Source organism: Poecilia latipinna, unplaced genomic scaffold (assembly GCF_001443285.1).
Source record: "Poecilia latipinna isolate Pla-1442-1.1 unplaced genomic scaffold, P_latipinna-1.0 Scaffold1391, whole genome shotgun sequence".
NCBI lineage: Eukaryota > Metazoa > Chordata > Actinopteri > Cyprinodontiformes > Poeciliidae > Poecilia > Poecilia latipinna.
The window spans coordinates 46,159-69,361 of NW_015114007.1; the positions used below are offsets into that span (position 1 = coordinate 46,159).

At 36.0% G+C, this 23,203-nt stretch overlaps 1 protein-coding gene across 2 annotated transcripts in view; it reads right to left on the reverse strand.

The window, feature by feature from the left end:
* The window catches only part of nr3c2 (nuclear receptor subfamily 3, group C, member 2), a 73,548-nt gene that overhangs the window by 43,637 nt on the left and 6,708 nt on the right, over window positions 1–23,203 (reverse strand). The window contains exon 3 of one of the 2 annotated variants that reach the window (XM_015056564.1): window positions 17,004–17,064. The exons of the other annotated variant lie outside the window; for it this stretch is intronic. Within the exon in view, the coding sequence (XP_014912050.1) occupies window positions 17,019–17,064 (46 nt within the window). The 3' untranslated portion in view covers window positions 17,004–17,018. Of the gene's footprint in view, window positions 1–17,003; window positions 17,065–23,203 lie in introns of those variants that run through there. 2 annotated transcript variants of the gene reach the window in all.

The window sequence follows — 23,203 nt, forward strand, 5'->3', positions numbered from 1 at the left end:
GAAATATATATAAAAAAAAAAAAAAAAAAAAAAAAAAATATATATATATATATATATATATATATATATATATATATATATATATATATATATATATATATATATTACATACTTGTTTAAACTTGTCAGTATGTTGTGAAAGTATGGCATGGGACTAAATCTGTGAAAAAAAATTAAGCTCCTCTGCCTTCTCCCAGCGCTAACTAAAAACAACCAATCAGAGGCAGGAGGCGGGTCTTAGCGCTCTTAATCACAAAGTATGTGGCGCTGCTCATCACCCTGTCCTTCTCCCCTGCTTGCTTTCTTTTACGCTGCAGCTAGCAGAGTCTGTTATGAATGCTAATGCTAGTTAGCAAAGCCACCAGCGATAGCGGATAAATGGTATTGCATAACATTAAGTTGTTTCTTCGCCATTGCCACATTTAGCAGCAAGTACATGAGGATGATTGACTGCACTAAGACCCTCTTCCTGTCTTTGATTGGTTGTTGTTGGGTTGGAGCGGTACTTTTCTTGAGACAGCAGTAACAGCTCAGGGAGACGGTGGAGGAGATCATCAGATTTCACAGACTATCTGGCTCACAGCAAACTGTGAAGACATGGTGACAGTTTTAACAAATATGTAAAAAAATATATATATATATTCTTTATAAAAGTTTGGTACTGCAGCTTAAGAGAGTTGTGCCGAAACAATTCTTTGCAAATCTCACTGAATTAACGGAAGGTTGTAAAGAATGTAGACTCCTCCACAACGATGTGACAAAGTAATTTAGAATTAATTTTTTTCTTACTTTCATTTTTTAATAAAAAGAGTTCATTTGATTGCCTTCAGCTCTCCCTTTCAATGTAAACAACCTTCGACATGGTTCTGAAGAAATAAAAATGTTCAGGCGTACAACACGGATCCATACTTGTCTTTACGACTAAGCTCAAACAGATTTTTTGTTGAACTGCATGTCGCTTTTTCCAGGTCAGGTGAACAGACAGCAAAGTGTGGACCACATCCAAAGTTTACTGCAGAAACCTGCTTCTCTAACTCTGAACTTCTGCTGTGCAATACAAACGTTGAGCTTGTACCCGTCTGTCAACTAGGAGCGAGAAGGGCATCGATTAAAACGTCACATGCAGGCCGTCTTTTTGACATCCCGGTTCACCGTCTCTGAGCACGCAGTCACTGAGACCCTCTGACTGCTTTATTTCTTCTTCATCCGCATCTTTGGCTTTACCCCCCCTCAGTCTTTTTCACTCTCTCTAAAACCCCTTATACCATCCTACGGATTTAAGAGCTTACATGTCAGTCTTATGATATAAGTGTCACTCAGATTAAGCGTCTTAAATACGTTGTAAATGTAGAAATGTGGGCCAATGAGTGGGCAGCATTCAATCCAATTAGCCATAATGAAGGCGGCCTCACAGAATCTAAAAAGAAATAGTATCTAATCATTTTTCTTAAGATCTATTGACTAATGCACTCCAGTTAGGAAGATGAAAATACCCTCATTTCTTAAATAATTTTCATCTGTGAGCCAGACATGTGAATACAGTGCAAAAACACAAAATAATGCAAAGTATTTATGGTCTAGTTTTTAGTGCAAATGTCTAAGTAGATTTGAAATAACACAAAACTAACTTACAGGTAATTTTCAGCAAGATATAGGCAAGCTTGAGCTTGTTTTATGTAAATAATTCCCTAATATTGATTTAAAAAAAGGTAATTGGCAGATTATTTCACCGACAAGATATTTTTCCCATGTTGCAACAATGCAACAAGTACTTTTGTTTCATCAATCTTAAAAAAATTAGTGAAATAAAACAAGCTCCTATGTCTTGCTGAAAAGTTACTTTCAAGTTAGCTTTGTCTTATTTTAAGTGTAATAATTTATGTACACTTGGAACTAGACCAAAAGCACTTGGTGCACACGTTTGCACTGCATCTCCTTAAAACCTGAAAACATTACAATTGAAACAATATTTTATTTAAGTAAGGAAAGAAACCTAGCCTAACCAAAGTTAAAGAAATGTGGAGTAGAATTGGGAGTATTTCAAAAATGACAACAACAATTCTTTGTCCTGACAATGAAGTGATAACGAGTAGATCCAGAACAATCACAGCTACCAGGAATTTCATTTGTCCTCAGTGTTTAGCTTTGCTGTCCTGGCTTTCGTAACTTAACCTAGAGCCGTGAGGAAACATCAGCGCTTATCTGCAAACATTTTATGTAGCAAGTGGCTCTGCAACAAAAGGGAAAGGATCAAACCTCAAATTCGTACAGTGAGATAGTAAAACTCAGTGCTACAGGAAGATTTAACAGTGTACTGCACCAAGAAGGGGCGTAACACCACATCCTGCTCACAAGACAAGGACGAGAATTTCAAGAAGAACAAAACATTTAAATGTCCCCTTTTTTCACTTTTCTAAGACAGAATAAATGTTTTACAAATCCCAAATTTTGCAGAACAAGAAATGCACTAATCGGAGTTTTAAGGCAGATTTCTAAATTGCACTTTTGAAATTTGACCTGCTGATACTGATTTTAGCTGATTTCTAACATGTCTTTAAAACTACAAAATAAAATTTCTAGTATTCCTGTTTTGAGAGTGCATAAATTAATCATATTAAGATCACATCATGTGAAAGTAGCCACATTAAAAAACTTTTTATAGTAGTAGTAGTAGTAATAATAATAATAATAATAATAATAATAATAATAATAATAATAATAATAATAATAATAATAATAATAATAATAAAACATTTAATAATTTGTTATGTCCATGGGTTAATTAGAACATATTAAATTAGATGAATCTGCATTTTGACTTTTTTTTAAGTTTTTCCACTCCAAAATGTAGAATTGCTAATTTTATCCAACAAATGACAGAAAAAATTGATAAAATCCATTCAAGTCAACATAATATTTCTTCAGTTGTGTCCACATAATATTCCTAGCAGAACAAATTACCTTATTTTCAATGTTCCACAGTATCTGTTGAAGAGAGTGAATCTCTCAGTGTATGGTGCCTGTCAATGGGAGGCTAGGTTTTTTTTTTTGTAAAATCAAATATTTGTAGGCTGCATTGATTTTGGAAGAGTTCTCCACACTCTTGTGTGAGTTCAGTCTTCCTGCCAAGTTTGTCTGCTCTGTCTGCACACAATTCCTTTCCAAGCTGAGGAGTCCCTTACGCTGAGAAAGAACTGCTCTACGTGTCCTCTTTTTCCCAATCTTTCTCTGCAATGAAATTACTTGAAGTAACACTTGCTGAGAAAATATGCATTAATACATCTTTTGAACTAGCATCCCTTCTGTCATTTGTAAGATTAGGTGTCTGTTTGAAGAAGTTAAAAAGGTAAAACTGAAGGAGTCGGTGACGGCTTCTTCTGAGTTACTGGAAAACAGACTGTTACATTTAATTGGAACATTTTTTAAGTCACTAGCAACCAGGAAATCGAAGAAGACGGCAGGAAGGACAGGAGACTTTGTCTGCCTTATATCCCTCTCTCCCTTCAGGCATCTATTATGGAGGGCATTTCCTCTTTCTGTTTAAAATAAACACTGTGCAGTCTGTGCTTTAATAGTTTCTCTATTGGTGGACCACAAGAACAAACCAGCAAAATCATTCAGAAAATCTAAACTGACCAATTAAAGCCACTGTGTTCGTTTGTATTTCCGGACACTACAGGGAGCTTTCATCTCCATCTTTCACATTTAGAGAGCACAGTTCATTTGCAGGGTAAAGTCATGTTTTACATAATTAAGAGGATAATGATGAGTTCAGAGAATGATGGATTTATGTGTGAGGATTAATGAATGAAATATAGTCCTTTTCCTACAATTTACAATCTGTCACCTAAAAAGAACAACACAGAATGTTTACGATGAGGGATTAAATAAAAATCCGTTTTAACTCTTCCTGATGGTTTCTCTGATTGCTGCTCTCTTATTAAAATTCATCCCACTTTCATTTTCCCAAGGTTTTTCCTTGTTAATCAGAATACTTCTCTAGATATTTCAGAAATAAATACAAACCTGATCCCCATTCTAGGTGATTGTGGCCTGAGTGGAAAATATGTAATTTATAGTCAGATTCCTTAAGTAGCGTCATTTTTTTTTAGTTTCATAAAAATATATTAACAAACGCTTGTTCAGTAAATCCAGTAAAACAGTTTTTCTTCTTATTTATTGATCTTTAAAGTAGACCTGTTGCAATAAGCAATCAATGAATTAATCGTGATAAAATAAAGCAAGCTCAATATTTTCCACTTGCATGCTGTTTTTCTCTTCTCTCTGTTTTTCTATCAAAAACTGGATGATAAAACTCTTCAGTCTGGTTCTATGATCTCAACTAGCTTCTTATTCGAAGGACTATTTTGTTTATAGGGGCTTCATAATTCATTCTATTTGATGTTTCTGTTGTTTATTCATTTTAGATTTTTAAAATGTCTTCCTGTTCCAGTGTTAAATGTTCATTAAAATTTAAAGTTTATTGATCTTTGACAATGTGTTCTTGCGTTACAATTCCATTACATCACTTGGAAATTGTCTCAAAACAGCAATATTATCATTTATCGCATTAATTCACAGGACAGTTTATCGTCCAGTAAACTTTGTTACAGTGACAGATCTACCTTAAAAACGTTGGATATGATGCAACATAAAGAAATAATGAAGCATGTCATTGGGCCGTTTAAGTTTATGAAATATATTTGCAACCATAGAGTTCAAACTTCATCCGGATGCCGTGAGCTTGAAAAATCGTGTCACATCAAGGCTGAACCTGGACATTTTGTCCAACAGTATAATTCAGTTTAGAGAAGTGGTGACAGTTAACCCTGTAAGGCTGAAGGTTAATTCACACTCTGAACATTCAACAAAAAAATAAAAACTGCTCAATGATGGACGACATAGATGTTAAGAGAATTTCACCTTTTGTCTCAGAGATGAGGCATGCAGCCTGTGTTCTGATAACAAGAAGCCTCTAGAACTTCACAAAGGCTGAAATTCCTTGCAGACGGATGTTATGTGGTCTTTACATTGATGTGATGCCTGTGTTGTTTGTTGGAGGCCTTTTACCCCAGATTGTAGTCTGCAAGACTTCCAGAATTGTTGAAACAACAATTGTGGCGAAGTAGAAAATCTAAGCTTGGTGTGAAGGCAATCGTGGGTCTGATACATTCTTAAAATTTGCCAAAGAGGTCTTCCACTGGTGCTTTTCCAGTCATCCTACCTTGATGTTACTCTAATGGACTAAAACATTTCCATTTGTTTGTCATCTTTTTGATCAGATTCTGCCCAGTTGTGGAGGAAGAAACAGCAAAGTTTTGTGAAAATGTGCACAAAACTTTGTTGATATCCTGGCAATGTTGAAAAAACACAATTTCACAATTACTGTGTACAAAATTAAATATGAAATGCAATTGAAATCACGTGAATAAGTTTAACCCAATAAATCATTAAAAAATATGCAGCATCTACATACTGATTCTACTTCTCATCTTTGTATGTTATGCTATATGACTCGTGATGTGAACAAAGTATTTCCATTTAAGTTTTGCAAATTACCCTAATTTGAATACAACCACAAAAACCACCTCATCCTAGTGCAAAAACTTTTTATCAAAAAAATTGAGTTTTTTTTTTTTTAGAAATTGGCTTGCTTCCATTAAGAAAACCGATTTTTGTAATTCCAATTTGTTCAATTTTATAGTCGATGGAAATGCAACTAGAATGAGTTTGTCAAACGTAACAGAGGAGCCGTTCAGCACAGCAGATTTAAACTGGTGCATCTGGGCGAGTTCAGTCATAATTAAAATTAACTGGTGATTGTGATTTGATTATTACGCTTCTGGTTATGAAGTTTTATTTATTATCCATGCCATAAATTTACTTTATAAGCTTTATGACTTTGTGATTTCTGGCTAAATATAATTTTCTTTGGCAAATGGGCAAATAAAGTTTGCATTTAAACAACCTAAAACCTGAACTTTGGTCTCCCAGCAAGGAGAGGTTCAGCCAATCAGCACCAAGGAAACTGAATGCTGCTCCATGATTAGCTGCTTTGCCAATATCATATCAAGAAGCATTGCACTTTGATGTTTCAGCTTCCCAATCTGCATTTTCTTTCAAATATTTAAGAAATGCTCTGCGAAACAAAATCTACAGATTTAATTTTGTGTTGCGTTTCAGAGAAAAATCCATGAATACTGAACTTCATGTTTTCACCATGCAACATCGGTCTTTCCAAACACCATCAAATACTCTCTAAAATATCAATGTTCTACCTCTCTAGTGATGTTCTGCAGCTTTCCTTGCAGCTTACCACTTCAGTAAAGAACCTTAAATTTGTCTCATTCAGCTAAAAATCTTCACCTCTTTTAGCTGAATGACAAACTGAGACAAATTCATCCAATGAAACACGAGCAGGAGAAATAATCAGCCAACGAAGTAGCAGAGATGTGCTGACACACGTGAGCTGTGAAGCTGAAATCTTCCCCGCTGGCACACTCTTGTGTCTACCACAAACAGCCTAATCTGATTTTAATACAGTGTAGGGTTAACAGATGCTGGAGGCAGAGTGAGCTGAACTCTGTGAGGACAAATCAAATCAATTACCTGATCCACCGACAGCCACTAGAAACTGCCTCTTCTCTGTGTATCAATGGGCTGAAAATGTGCTTGTTTAATCTGTTACTCCAAGCTTTTCTCTCTGAGTAATCAGGTGCAAGAGAAAATAATTGGAAAGACTTAAATATTCTGGATTATTGTTCAATTACCAAGTAATCTGTTAGCTTAATTACTAACTTAGCTTAGCTTAATTATGTTGAACCAGGACTTAAGATTTGGAGATATTGTTGCCAGGTGTGCTCGTAAGTGGATATTTGAATGAATAAAAATATAATATATAATCTAATTCAGAAAGTAAAACTGATACTTTATAGATTCATTCATTATTTTTATACAAAGAGAACTTGACCAGGTGAGATCCAGTAACTTACTGTTCATTTCTCTTTTAAAATGTATAAGTATCCATCCTGAAAATATTAAATCAAATCTATTTCCCAGAAAGTCTTATTAAAGAAATTGCAAAAAAAGTAAAATATTGGCATTTGCATCTAAAAGGTGTAAAACACAAAAAGCATATTGAAATATTAAAATGTCCAGTTAGCAGCTGGGGTTGTTTACAAGTATGCATCTATGTATGATGGTGTGTGTAGGTGTGTGTGTGTGTGTGTGTGTGTGCGTGTGTGTTTGCACACCTCGAAAGGAGCCACATGGGAGATGAAAACCAAAAGGGAACCACTGATGGGACATAACTAAATCACATAGCTCACAGATGTTTGCTGAATACCACTAAAACACAAACAAGATGGTTTAAAATGGCAGATTGTTGAGCAGATATTGTGTTTATAAAATTCTGTTCTGTAAATAGTTGTCTGGAGGACAAATGTGGAGCTAAACCCTGTGTTGAATCCATGCAGATAAGACTAAGCAGCCTTGTCCCTGACGTATCCAAGCTTGCATTTGTTACTGGTTGGATCCAAGCAAGAGAATAGAGTCAAAACTCCAGAGTGAAAAAGGTTTTCGAAGAAAACGTGCACATATTTCAGGGCATTTTATTTCAATCACATTTAATGAGATTTGGTCAAGTTAAGTTCAAGTTCGAGATGGAAAAGCAACAGCCTCTTAAAAAGAAAACTTGTTTCAGACCAAATGCAAACATCTCTGAAAGGACAACAAATCTTTAGGTAGACGAGCTACAGCAGAGGAAGATCACAGTAGGAATGTATGCAAAACGTTGTCATTGTTCTACTAATATCAAGAAAAAAAAAACATAATTTTGCTATTGCGGTGTTTCCATTAAATAAGAAAAGCAATTAAAAGCACGTGAATAAGTTTGTTCACATCAAGTCATTAAAACCATGCCATGTTATGATCATCCTCAAAGGGCTTCTTTGTTTGCACCAGTTCCAACATCCAGTTAATCATGTGATTTGTGTGATTTTAAAAAGTGGTACCAATCCTTTCTGTGAAATAAACCAATTTTGATGTGTCCAAAAAACCTCTCTCATCCTAGTGACAAAACTTTCTATAGAAAATGAGTTTTTTTCAAAATTGACATGTTTCCTTCAAGTGAATTTATTTTCGAAATGTCAAATTGTATCGTCATTGAAAACATAGATAATATATGCCATTCCTATCATCCTAGAACAGGAAACTGAGGCTATAATTCGAAGAGGGTTGTTCACATGATGTCAGCCAAGTGTGAATTATACTCTGTTTGATGTTGGACGATAATTCATTGAAAAAAATGTGATGAGTCTCAGTCTGCAAAAGACATAGAAACATGGATCCAACCCACCTTATATTTGAAGGTTATGCTACCGTTTTGTAATGTGGTGGGTGATGTTTTGAGGCAGACTTTAGACCAACTAAGCATCATATAAATGAGTCTTTCTGAGTTTTGCTGACCACCATATGCATCCCATGTGTACCTAATAAAGTGACCAGTGACTGTATCTAGAAGAGTCCCTCTCACTTGCTACAGTACCAAAATTTGCACACCTCTATTTTGCAGCAACCTAATATAATCATTTACAGCGACTCTTGAAACACTTCAGAGTACCTGACTATTAATTTGCATTTCATGGTGTGAGTAGAGCTGCATTGTTCTTCGAGGAAATAATGCCTGCTGTTAGAAACTCTTCAATACGACTACCGGATGGGAGCTGAAATGAGTAATTCCAGGGTCAAGAGAATTAAAACAATATAATGGGATGTTGTTTGCTTTTGTTATTTTTAAGTTGGCGAGGAAGCAGCAAAGTCAACTATGCCGTAAATCTCAAATTAAAACTATCTCTGTTTTACTTGTACCAAGAACTTACTTCAGTGAGCAGTTTTATAAACTTCTTTATTTTTACCTCTTGTAATCCTTTTGCTACCTATACACAACAAATCCTATGTAATTATCACCCTCACTTGGGGTTTGGTTGTTCATATGTTAGCAGTTTAAGTGTGTTTTCACACCTGATACTCCAGTAGTATCGGTTTAATTGGAGACCAAAGTTATAACATTTGCTACATTTTCAGCTGGTGTGGTTCACTTTCACACTGCACTGTGCCAACTGAACCAAACGCTTTGAAAAACCTGTTTGTTTTAAAATAGGCATCAATTTCATTCACTTTAAGAAATTTATGGACTATGAGGGGGGTTTGGGTCCGGCATCGTTGTCCTAAAATAACTTTACTTAGTGTTGGTTGTGAAAAAAAAAAAAATAAATCCTAATCAAAATCTCATGACTTTTTGTGGAAAGACATTATTAACAGATCACATCCCCCTGACTCCTGTTTTACAATTTATTAAACTTCAATCTTATGATGACTTGTGGCTTCAGACTGAGATCTGCATATTTCCCACAGGAAAATGCTCTTACAGCATACAAACAACGCAAAAAAAAAAAGGATTCTATTAAAGTAAATATAGTTAAACACCCAAGCTTTAAGTATTCATTCACAGTGACATTTAACTAAAAGTGGTTTTATTCAGTGAATTCAGAAGCACAGATGTTAAGATTTGATCACTGATTTGAATGTTGAAGCCTTTGCTTTAAATAAAGTATTGAACTTGTCTATTCTAGGACTCTGAACTTAATTAAAAATATAAAAGACATTTCAACAATGACTGTAACTTCAAATATGAATTTCTCCAATACAGGCTGCTAACTTAAGTGAATCAGTGAAATAAAGTAGAAAATCATGTGTTAAAGTTTAGTTCAAACAAAAAACTGTTAGGGATATTTACACAGAGCTCCAACACAGTGGCTCTAAAAACGGTGTTTTGAAAACATCTTATTGTTTCCATACTCTCTTGTTTTCATGGTAGAAAAATGATTAGTTACTACTACACTGTAGATTTTCTTATATTAAAAACTGTAACCCCTACATGTGTAGGTGGATAAGGTGCTACTGAAAACAGTTAAATGTTTGTGCCAAAGGTTTGGTCATGTTAAAGAGGAATATCAACAACAAAGCTAACTTTTTTTTCTTTTCTTTTTGGCTTAGCACACATTAGCCACTGCACTGTTTTGTAACTGGGGACTTCCACTATCTGCTTGGTTCTGATTTTACTTACTTTGTTTTGTTTTTGTTCAGCTATTTCATGTTTTTATCTATAAAATCAAGGTCAAGTAATTTTAATCAGAACACTTTGCTCACCAGGGTTGGGAGAACAAGACCTCTCCTTTACAAAACCAGCAAAGAAATAACAGACCTGGCTAAAAACTAGAACTGTTTTGGTTTTGTTAAGTTTCAGCATGGAGCTGAGAAAAATTGCTTATTTAACCAAAAAAAAAAAAAAAAATGGTTTTAGTATTTAGTATTACTTTGGGGCAAAAACTCCCCAAAATCCTCTGCATAAAATTATACAAAATTTAACATTTGTTATGATACGACCACTACGTTGCTTTGATCATATTTTTCATTTGGAATTTACAAATATTTTTTTCTGGAAACCTGCAATGGTTTTCCATTTGGGCTGCTGCCTTGCATATCCAGGTGTTCAGCATTGACTCCTGAAAAAGTTTTCACTTGTCGACTGCTGAGAGAAAGGCCACAATGGCTATGACCCCTGGAGAGGTTTGTAATATTTCCAGGTGTAATAAGGATCACCAGCTTTTCATTGTGTGATGATGACCTTCACATACTGTCAAGCTGAGAATCATTGAAGGATTTTATTTTATTTTGCTGCTATAGATCCTGAACCATTGGGTGAGCTAACGTCTCCACACAAATCAATTTAGTAAAGAACAAATTGAAGTTCTAATTTAGAAATTCGACAAATAAAAACATGTCTAGACGCAATGCGAGTGAATAAAAACTGAGCAAATACTTTCATATGAGATGAGAAACATCTGAAAGAGTGTTCCCTTGACAAAATGTAAAAAAATATATATTTAAAAGACCCAGGCACAGAGTTGAGTTTTCGACATAAAAGCAACTGACCAAGAATTTAAATTAAAAGTCCATGAATTCACATAAAAACAAGTATTTTAATCGAGAAACAGGCTAAAGCATTTTGTTATTTGAGAAGCATGTTGCATTAAAACCAGAAAAACATGTCAACTGGAAAGCAGTTCAAAGAGTTTTTTCATTAAAGTAGCAAAATCAAGCAATCTCAAGTATGTATGATTATATTATATATGTAAATATTGCACAACTAAATCAAAACATATCAGAACAAATAATTTGCTAATTGATACATTCATTTTTAAATTAATAGAGGACATTTTGTCAATGATATTCAGAATGGTTCAATAAGTTATCCTTTTTTTAATGGCATACGAGACAGGTATTAGTTTGCAAAAAAGTCTGTCTTTGGTTAGCCAAAAAAAACAAAAACAAAAATGAAGGCCTGAATGCGTGCTTCTTCTTTTGCTTTGCAGAAAATCCAGCATTACAGCATGATGATGAGTCAGCTCCTTTTATTTTCTCCTTGGTCCAGCAGCTGTGCAAGATTAGGACCAAAAAGAGAAAGTTCCTGCTTAACAGTCAAAATCCAAAAAAGACCGACTCTCTTCTTTTCAGAGCAGAGTGAAACAGGCAGCTGTGGCCAAGTCGAAGGAGGCCAAGCCAAACAAAAAGCAGACACTGAACAGGGGAATGTTTGTCTATGCCAGCTACAGTGCTCTAAACTCCACAGGGAGAGCTGCTACATTTGAGTGAATCCCGGACCTGCGAACATAACCGACTTCATGCCAAATGAGCAGCTGAGAGCCTTTCTAGTTTCTTCCATTTTGAGGCCATTTCATCTCACAATGATTGGTCTCAGCATTTATTAAAGTAAAATAATGATGTCTTCCAGCTTCATAAATTTGTTTTTGCTGTCAAATTCAGCTTCTAAGACACTTGATTGAAATCTGGAGCAAGCTGATCAATCCAATCAGTCAACAAGATTAAAATATGGCACTCAGTTGCCAGCTGTAGGGGCTTAACAGACTCCACTGCTCTGCGCCAAAGATATTTCTGCTGGAACAAAAATAAAAAAAGATGTTTGATAACCAAGCAGTCAGTTCTGGAAGCTCAGACTAATAGAGGTAAACAGAAAATCCCAGATCCGTTTATCAAAACAGATATTTATAGGATTTGAACAGCAAACCGTTCCTTTTACATAAAGCGCTTAAAGTAGACAAACTAAGCTGAATTAAATAAAATATGTAATGCATACATTGGTTCAAAGTTTCACAGTGAAAGCAATACATAAATATTTTACAGTATTGATTACCTGAGTGTTTCAGTGACTTAGGAAGATATGCAGCTTGTTTTTCTTAAAAAGGATGCCTCCAGTGTTGAAAAATTTTGCTGCATGAGCTCCACAGTTCTTTCACTTCTTTTACAGTTTAAATCTGCATCAGTATCTGCTTTTCCATTAACCATAAAACTACCCAAACTGAACGGAAACACGCCAATTTGTTAGGTTTTTGGCACATGATGAGGTGGTTTTTCAGTCGGATCAAAACACATTTTTCACGTCACACGAGTCACATGATCAGCAGCCGGATGTTACTACTGGCAGAAACCAAGAAAAAGACGACAGGAAGTGGTAGGATGATGACGGTTTGATTTTGTTTTTTCCTGATAATGTGCAGCTGGCTTCATCAGAGTTCTCACAGCATCACACAGTTCATAAAAAGTCATTCAAATGTGTTGAATCCACAGCTCTTCTGTAAAATCACCAACTACAACTTCCTCAAAACGCTGCATACGCTCCCAAGTACAGGGAGGCTGTCGCTCCAAAGCCTGAATAAGACGCCGACATCTCCTCTGATTGGCTGATAGATGATGAGTGCTAACGATTGAAATATGAATATACGTCTGTTTGCATCCATTGCTGCCATGATTTTTAATAACTTATTGCATGAACAAACTTATTCAAATGTGATTTTAATTTAATTTCTTATCTAATGAAAACATAGCAAATGTGAACGTTTTTTTTTTTTTTTCAAAATTAGAATATTGACAAAAGATTTGCACACATTTGTAATGGAAACGCAGCTACTGCTGCAGCACCAATGCAACAGAGACTAAAATATCACAGCAATGACTCAAAAGTCAGGCTGCACAAAACCCAACAGACCACCCTGTTCCCACTGCAGTCGACAGTCATTTTCCACCTTAACTACTGAAATGCCCTCCTAACTGGTCGCCGAGTCCTTGCTGTGAAACCTCTGCAGATGGTCCAGAACGCTGCGGCTTGTCTAGCCCTGTTACTGGCTTGAACAACTCACATAGTTTTCCCCTTTATTGGGAACAACAAGTAGAATAAACTCCAGCCCGGACCAGATCTCTTGGTCCAGTTCCAATAAATAGAGACAGTTTTACCAGAAGTAAAGATGTAATGGGTTGAATCCTCTCATCTGATAATTCAATTCATACCCTAAAGCCATTTATGCAGGCATGAGGGGGGCTGAAGGGACCAGTGGGGATTCCCACACTGTACTGGTTGGAACCTGCTGATATTATATTTATTGTTACACAGTCACATGGTCTTTCACCATGGTTTCATTTCATTTTAACACTCTTTGTACTTGAACGGAATATATTATGCTAAATTTACATTTTGTAAATTTTTATACATCCATTTGGGTCTGATCACACAGCCGTTTTTATGTTATTGATTTTTGGTGTCTGGAAAACAAGCCATTTCAAAAACCTCCAGAATGTAACACCACAAATCGGCAGGCACTGCCTGTTACATAGCAACCCCAGCAAAGCTCAGCCCATTAACCAGCGACCCAAGTTGAGCTCCAGTACATTTGATCAGTGGGTTTTACCGCTGCATGCGCTGTACAATGGCTGCTAGAAAAGACAAGTGTTTTGTGGTTGACTTTCCATCCAGAAACCACATGCATTATTTCTGGTTGCACAGGAAGCTCTACTTCTGCTTTTCAAAAATGTATGGTTGTATAATTTGCAGCCATTTTCACATATGAGAATAAACGTTAAGTTCGGGTCATGACTAGCAGCTTATTTAGATTTAAAGTGACACGATGCCTTAAAGCAGATCATTCTGAAAGAACTAAGCAGACAATCTGGGACAATCTGATTGTCCAAAAATAATTTTGTGCAAAAAATGTCATGAACATGTTTTGAATAGGCCATAAACCTATTTTAACCTGTTCAAAAAAGCATTATAGGTCACCTTTAAACTAATCTTTATTTGATTATTCAGGTTTGACCTTTTAAATGTCAATTTTTAAATGTATTTTTGAGATGTATTTGATTCAGGTTAGATGCTAGAAAATCCAGATAGACTTTTATATATAATAGTGCAAGTCAAAATATTCATCATTCCTTTTCTACCAGTTGTAAAGTTAACCACAAAGTTGTCTTGATGCAATTTTCAAATAATTGTTTTCATTGTCTTGGTTTTTCCTAACAATTTCTTCTTCTCCCTTTGCAATGATTCATATCAAACATGACAGAATAAACTGGGATGATCATTGATCATCGATGAGACTACTTATTAAATAGTTTGCAGTTAATATTTGTGCTTTTACAGGTTTTTTCCCAGTGCATGTCAGGGAATCAGGTAATTCTACACCAAACTAAGGAGAAATTGTAAAACAGGTCTTTGTGTTTGTGTGGGGTGTGGCTGCTCTCTCACCAGGTTGAGGCCACAGCTCCAAGTGACCCTGAACTACTTTAAAAAATGGACTTTTAACAATGAACGCATAAAACTGCCCCGATCTGCATGACAAGACTCAACCTCGGGTTAGGGAGGAGAAAGAAAGTTTTTTGTTTTCTTTCAGTCTGTGTGTAATTTGATCCTTGACCTTTAACAATCGGTTCAGTTTTCTTTTTCACCAAAAAATTGAACTTCAGATCATGTTGCACCACCTGACAAACATGTTTGCTGTGAAACACAAGCACATTTCCACTGCCGCAACAGGTTCGGCTTTTCTTCCTCGGCTTTTATAGGTCTTCAGAAGTTTCCTTTTAATATCTGGGTCAGTGTTTCAATGGGTGCTGCAGGCTACATTCATGATCAGTACTCTTAATGGAGCCAAGTTCTGAATAACAGAGGTTCTGCAGAACAGTGTTTTATGGATTCAACTAAATACTTCAGAAAGAAGACACATATATCATTTAGAGTTTTGCCCTCAAGCTGAGCAGGAGACACTAACTGCTTAACTCATAAAAAGACATGTGAACAGTAATAGTTGTTTTTGTAATGAATAGGCAGGTGGTTAATAAGAATGTTTCCCTTTTAGCTTGTCACGTACAGTCATACTGGAAACATTAGAACTGAAATGTTCATTTATTTCAGTAAGTCAATTAAATGACTCAAACACATTACATAGATTAATTACACACACTGATGTTTTCAGGCGCTTGTTTCTGTTAACTATGATGACTGTCCGCCTAAATATAGCATGATATTTTAAATTACAACATTACAGTTTAAAGCAGAATTGTGAGCTTGATAAAAAGTGTATTGAAAACCTGCTTAAAGGTTGGTTTTCTTAAAAAGTAGTTTTAATAAAAACGAGCCACACAATCTAATTTACTGAACATCAATCAATCTATCATGTTTGTTTGTATAGAACATGTCAGCTACAAGGCAGTTTAAAGTGCTTTAAATCATAAAAACACAAAAATAAAAAGTCTTAAAACAATCATACAGTCACCAATTCAAAAACCAGTGATAAATATTACATTTTGATCAGTGCCATCGCCAAAATCATCAATGCACATCAAATATGTTGCTCAATGTTCGATTTACTATGGTTCAAAAGCAATTCTACCCAGGTGGGTTTTTATCCTTGATTTAAAGGAACTCAGTGTTTCAGCTGTTTTGCAGTTTTCTGGAAGTTTGTCCAGATTTGCTGAATGCTGGTTCTGGTTCTGGGGATGCAGTGCAGACCAGAATATGATTTTATAACATTTCTCTGACTGGTCTGAAAAGAAACTCTTGACACAATTAATTTAAATCAAAGTAATTTTTTCTTCCTGTGAGAGTTTGCAAAAGACTAGAGCACAGCTTTACCTTGAACTAGGAAAATTATAGAAACAGACAAAGACGCAGAAGAATTCTGATCAAATTGTATTCATGTGTTAGAATGGCCCAGTCAGAGTCCAGACTTAAATCCACCTGGGAATATGTCCCATGACTTTCCAGTCTGACTGAGTTTGAGGCGATTTTTAACAAAAGAACAAGCAAAAGCTTCAGTTTTTAGATGTACAAACATATTTCAAAAGAATGATTCTATTTTTGCCACACTGTTCAGATTTTTATTTGTTAAAAACTTTTTTAAAAGTATGTCTTCCATGCAATGCACAACATTGTGTTCATCTAACACATAGAATTGTACTATTATACATTAAAGTTTATGGTTGTAATGTGGCAAAAGGTGAAGGAGCTCAGAGTATGTGAATCCTTTAGCAAGGCGCTATGAACTCATGCATATTTAAATGTTTTGTGTCTGTTTAGGTTAGGACACTTTTTTTAAAGAGAGAAATGGAGTGTTATGTAAAAGGCGCAAGAGGCCATTAATTCCACCCCCTATCCCTACAACACACACACATGTCACGCACACGTACAAACACACACACACACGCACACACACATTGACACACACACAGCCAAGCCCCTTTCTCTCACCAAAACACACAAACAAACTCTCCTCACTTTATTTGCGCCAACTATGCGTGACCTACTTTGGGAACCTCTCAAGCTGAACAATTAGCATTTTTGCAAAGTGTCTTCCTCTATATTATCCTTTCCATGGAGGAACGGGACAAACAGTAGGCTTAATTATAGAAGCTTGGCGCAAACATTTGGGTGAGCTCTTGTAAAACATGAATGATGAAGGCATGCCTTGTTCGATCAGTCAAGTGTATCAGGCACAAACTCCATTTTGACTTAATGTCTCAACGATACGCCAAGACAGTTTTTCACAGCAAACAATAAATCAATCTAATTGTTCAAAGCTCTAATTTATTACAATGAAAACCAATTCTTCGCTCTATGTGACTGATAAACAAAATCTCACAAGCCACATGAGTGCAGAGCTCTTGTGAGAAAACTCAGAGACTTCCTGCATGGTAGGTAAACAAAAGACAGCCATTGAACAACACAGATTCACACTGGAGCTTGCTATAAAACCATGGCATTCATCAGCAAACAGAAGCACGCACTATGCTTTGTTGCAGCCCTTGTATTCAGTTTCCACCTCCTTTATGCAGTTTGTTAATAACCTCGACAACATAAGGGAATGCCAGCAGTAGGTAACAGAGAGAGGATCCCCAGTTGCAAGCCAGGACTTAGAGGATTTCTGGCCCTCTGTCGCCAGCCTGTGAGTCGGCAAGAAGTTCAACTAAGGACAGGACAAGTTTTCAAATCCCAGCAGCGTTGCCTCTTGTAAAGTATCACACTTTTATTAGAGTGTTAAGTTTGGCCTAGAAAGTGAGCTGTTCCTGTTGTTGGCAGCAGTGTTGTGCACTTTGCATAAGTGTGGGGGAGGCTGTGGAGATGTTTTAAGACGCCTTATTCAGATTTACAACAAAAGCATCTGGTAATTGTATCATCTCTTAAAAAATAATACATTGTTTCATAAAATAAACAAACAGGTTCACAAAACTCAAAAGAAATCTGACTGAAATTCTTTTAAACACTTGTTTGAATTGCAGATTTGTCTCTGGTATGCTTTATATTTTACCATTAAGACAATGTTTAGTTTTTTTTTGTTCATTTTGTTTTTGTAATTGATATATTTTTTTGCATTTAACCCAGAGATCAAGAAGGTTATTTTTGTGTCCCAAGCTGAAAAGTTTGCTAACTATAGCTCTTACAAAACATTTTAATCTGAAAAACATAAAGGGATCATAAATCTCATGTAATGAATCAAAAATCAAAAGTGGAAGGATGCAAAGGAGGTTCACCAGAAGCACAAACCCCACATAGCTTATGTCAGATAAATAAATCACTAATTTAAGCTCAGCCTTGCTTCTCTTAAATTTATATTTGTAGGGGTTGTCATTGTCCCCTCCCCCACCCCGGCTGCCCTGATGGAAACTTTAATAAACCCACTTTAAACTGTAATTAGGCCATCAATCAGTTTACGATATGTTTTATTGGGTGCAAAATCTGTTTACTAATGTGATTGCCACTTTATCATCTGACTCGGTGTCAGATTTGCACCTGTTAGACTTTGCACCCTATGAAAGTAAGTTCATTATTTATTGGATGATTTAAAACACAGTCGCTTAAAGTAAATGAATAAAACTACCAACGTGTTTCTGCCTGTTTTAATTTGGTATATTAACAGTTACTGTGGGTTGACATTTTACTGCAACAAGCAAAATAAAACGTATATATAATCTCCTCATAAAGACACTAGTCAATATGTTTGGAAAAGTTTATTCAACATATAAAGAATCAGAACAAAATAGTTAAGAACTTTTTCCCCACTCTATTTTGTTCACTCAGAAACTGCTCAAATGTTTCTGGGGGTGTTCAGGCTAGAACACCATACAGAAAACTGTAAGCATCTAAAAATGACCACAGTTTAACAGGTCAGTTGTTAGCTGTTCTACTAGTTCTACTAATTATAATAATAGTAAAATAAAGAAAAATGCTTTTAAAGTAGAAAATGAGTATTTTCCAGGCACAAAGTGACATTTTATGCAGAGTCAAGTGACAATCTTACTTCCAGTTGTTATAAAAAATGCTGCATATATCAAATAAAACTCTATCAAGTCCTCAGTAGCGTTTTTACCAGCATTTCACTGAGAAGTAGCTTGTGTTGCATTTAGCAGATGTGCAGATCCACCAGCTGTTTGCTAATTGCTGCTGCCACTAGTCTGGAGGGTCTGAGTGGGAAGTCAAAGGGGAAAGATGCTCTGTGAGGCAGAAGCTTGACATGGACACTGCAGCTCCAAGGAAGAGGTTCGTGGATAGGAAAGATCTGCTGTAGTGGTCTGTATTACAACACATTTTTATATTTATATTATATATTTATGTAATATTTTGTTATAATTTGCTCCATGGAAGAAGAAACTCAAAGATTGTTTACCTAATTGAACTTGGAGTGCTGCAGGTACACAGAAGACTATATGAGATACTATTCTATTGTAAAACAAAGGTGTAACACCAAGATGTGCAAATTGTCACGTTGCTGGGGAACAAAGAGAGTCAGCTGGTGGGGCTATCATGATATCACCCGGTGAAATTTGCAGAGATAAAAAGCTCTTGGATCTGGTGCAGCACTGTGCAGCATTAAAAGTCCACCTGAAACTCACCACTATTCAGCTCTTTCACTGTGGCTTCTCAGCTCTGCTTCAGCCGAAGACACAAACAGTCTGGAAATCAAGCATAACCTTAACCTGTTTGCTTAGTTATCAGGTGCAAGAAACATGCACAACACTCCAATTTATTCCTGCAAATTCAGATTCATGACATTAGTGTCACAAATAGGCTTAAACTTTGTTTTGCTCAAGTTATTTCGAAGTATAATATTTTATTTAAGTAGACAAACCCTGAGCAGCTGACAAAGCACCGCTCTATAGATGTTAAAATTTTATCCTTTAGGCCCACTTCCAGTATTCAGAAAACCATACACACTAGGGGATACGCTGAAGGGTTTTATGTATTCATCTTATTTAATGCAGATTGTTTAATGAATTTTAAAAGAAGTATAAAAGTCCAACACCTCCTCTTGCAATAAAAAAACAAGATAAAGGTCTGTTTTCTTTTTTAAAATGACAATAAAAGTCTGGAAGCTGAACAAGATCTTTACTCTAAATAAAGGAAGCTTGTCTTTTCTGTTGAGTGTCATTACTTTTATCAGTGCATTTTTCACAGCTAGACACAGTGACTAAAGAGTTAAAAGCATTTATTGAGCAATCTACCATATTTACTTATGTGCGCAATTTAAGTTGGAGTGTCTGAAATGACACAGTTGCTGAGAAACTGTCACATCTACAATTATGCAACAACAAAGTCAAAGCAAGTGAACAATAAAACACTTTTTTTTACCCAAAAAAGCAACGTGACATAAAAAGAAAACACAGACTTGTGATCTAAAGTTTATCTCAGGACCAGATTAGCACATTTTAAATGATTAAATATTCCCTATCTTACACAGGAATGTGCATAATTAAAACTTAAAACAGTGGCGAGTCTGTCATTTTCTCCCAACTTCACCTGAAAGGCCGTTCCACCAAGCCAAAGATGCAGCTGCCCGTTTTAGAGTCAGGAACACATAAAGCACTGGGAGCCCCTGTGCATGCCTGGTGTCGGGAATTTAATTGGATATTAGTATCCAACGGTGTCTGAATTAATCAAATCATTTCCATCCATTAATTTAGTGGAGGAACATACAATTAAAGTCTTGTTAGTGTTCTCTCAGGAGTGTGCCTTTTCATCCCTCTGCAGAACATTGAGAGTTGGCCACAGTCCAGGCGAAAGCATTTTTCCGGCTCAAATCTGATACTTCCTTGCGATGTCAAGTTGCAGAATCTGGTTTCAGGCGAAGAGCACGGAAAAATGTCAATCTGTTGTGTGGGTTGCTTTTTCAAAGGCTAGAGGACATGTTTAGATGTTTTAATTAGAAACTCTAAAACTAAAAAAAGTATTGAAAGTTTCAGTTCGAATTTTATATTTTGCTGGATTATGAAATTAAAAGACGAAAAGTTACCTTGGGTTAATTCTGCCTGATAAAACATTGATGTGTAAATTAGAGATGTCACATGAGGAGAAACTTTAAGAGACTGGATCAGCAGGTCAAATACTGAAAAGTCTGATTTTTCTTTTCCTATGCTTGAAATTTATGAAAACCATTTTCATTGGATGCATTAAACAGCAGAACGCCCCATTCTGGTTTGAAAAGAAAAAAAAAAAAAAAAGATAAGAAGTCATGCGTCCATTTTTCGTCCATACCCGCTAATCCTTGCAGGGTCACAGAGGGCATGTGTCTGTCTCCAGAAGTCATTTGGTGAGAAATCACCAGTCCATCATTTTGCACACAAACACAACAATCATGCATGCACACACACTCCTAAATGCTAGTTAAAGAGACCAATGAACTTAACAGTGAAAGTTTTGGGTTGTGGAAGGAAACTGGAATACCTGGTGAGAATCCATAACCATCTGCACAACAGGACATAAACATGCAAGCTCCCTGCAGAAAGAGCAAATTACTGCAACTCTATTCAGCTCAAATACCTCTATCAACTTGTCTTATGTGTTGTAGTCCAGGGACAGCCTAAATCGCTAACAAAATTGTGGATGATTGTATAAAAAGGGATTTGTGGGTTTGCCAAGGGCCAAATTTCTTCATGTGACCATTTTGCAACAATTTTACTTTTAGTTATCTCAAAATATGTGCATCCATTTGCTCAAATGTATCAAATTAGTTACACCAGTGTAATGCTTAAAATAAATTCTGACGTGCAATGACGGCGCTTGGAAAGATTTAATGTTACAATTGGTGAGTTTTGTGTTTTTATGATGAAAAGCACTTTGAACTGCCTTGTTGCTGAAATGTACAAATACAATTACAATTTGATTTAATTTTACAAATGAATTGAAATAAAAAAATTATGCAAACCCAACAAATATAAGATGACATCTTCTGTCAATTTATATTGCTTTTCTTTTTTTAGGTGATTACCACTGTCGGCATATAAAGAGCAATAGCTGTGCTTTTTATGGCTGTAGAAGCTTAAAAGAAAAGACCACAACTGGACGCATCTCCTAAATTTCTAAACTGACCAAATCGAAATTTTTATATGTGAGGTAACACTTCTGATATGGACGGAAGAGGATGAAGGCCTATAAAACAATAGTTCTGACTTTAATCTCAGAATTTTTCTCAGAGCTTCTGCTAAATTCCGATTGTTTTTTCCTCCGAACTCAGACTTTTGATGTCAGAAAAAAGACTGAATTCGGAATTCAGAGAAAAATGTGGAGAGTTTTGAGAAAAAAGTTACAATTCTGACATTAAAGACAGAATTCAGAGAAAGGAGATTCTGAATTCTTGGTTTTGGAGATTAAAGTCAGAATTCTGAGATCAAAGTCAGAATTCTCGGGGAAAAAAGTTAAAATTCTGAAAAAAAAAAAAACATCTAAAAATTTTGAGATTAAACTCAGAATTTTGAGAAAAATGTCAGAAATCCGAGATTAAATTCTGAATTCATTTTTTTCTTCAGTGGTCCTAATCCTCTTCCATAGATATGACAAGAGACTATAGTAACAATAAGCTAAACATGTTGCTGTTTCACTCTAGCTGGAACATATGTCTATCTATAGTTTCTATATGTGTTTTATATTTGCATTGTATTAAAGTATGTATATTTTTTTCCCTTTGTGGGCTCCTGCCTCCCCGCCTTGCTGCCATGTGGCCCACTACTTCCTGTCATCCTGTCTGACATTAGGTCTAAGCTGGATCTCATTAGGACCAAGGTGGCAGTGATCCCGTCAACATCGCTTTGGCTCCTGCCATATGGGTTGCCTCCAAGGCAACGGGGCTGTATCAGTCTCCGCAGAGCTGCAAGCCTTGTTATAGCACATGCACAAACACACACAGACGGAGTATCTACTCTTTAGACAAGTGTGCACAGCTCATATAAAGCAGAATAAACACGTCAAACCCAGAGGATAGAAAAATCATGATAAGGTGAAATGCAGTATAAATAAACTCAAACACAGATACGTCTGAGCAGGCACAGAGCTCGCTGCACCAGAGCCACAAGTATTTGATAAGGAGTGCAATAATTAAATGGATAATCAATCTGCTAAAGATTTTCAAGACAAAGAATAAATCTGACCAGGTGAACTTGCTGCCAAATATATATTTTCCACTGCTTTGGAAAAGCACTCAACTCCTTAAACTTAAATTTTTCCTCATAACCCCAAAGTTCACAGCAATTTTTTTTTAAGATTTCACATGTCAAACCAACACAAGGAAGCCCAAAGTTGTAAAGTGAAAGGAACTTGAACTGGGGGCTGGTGTAGTCTTTAGGCGAAAACCTGGTTACACCCCGAACCGGTTCATCGCACGGCAACACAGAGACACACAGAGGCACAAACAGCACATTCATACCTTAGGGCAGTTTAGACACCAATTAACCGAACAGAGAGAGAGAGAGAACCCGCCCATTATTTATGCTCTCTACAAATGTGGCCATTAATTTGTATTTTCCAGCCACA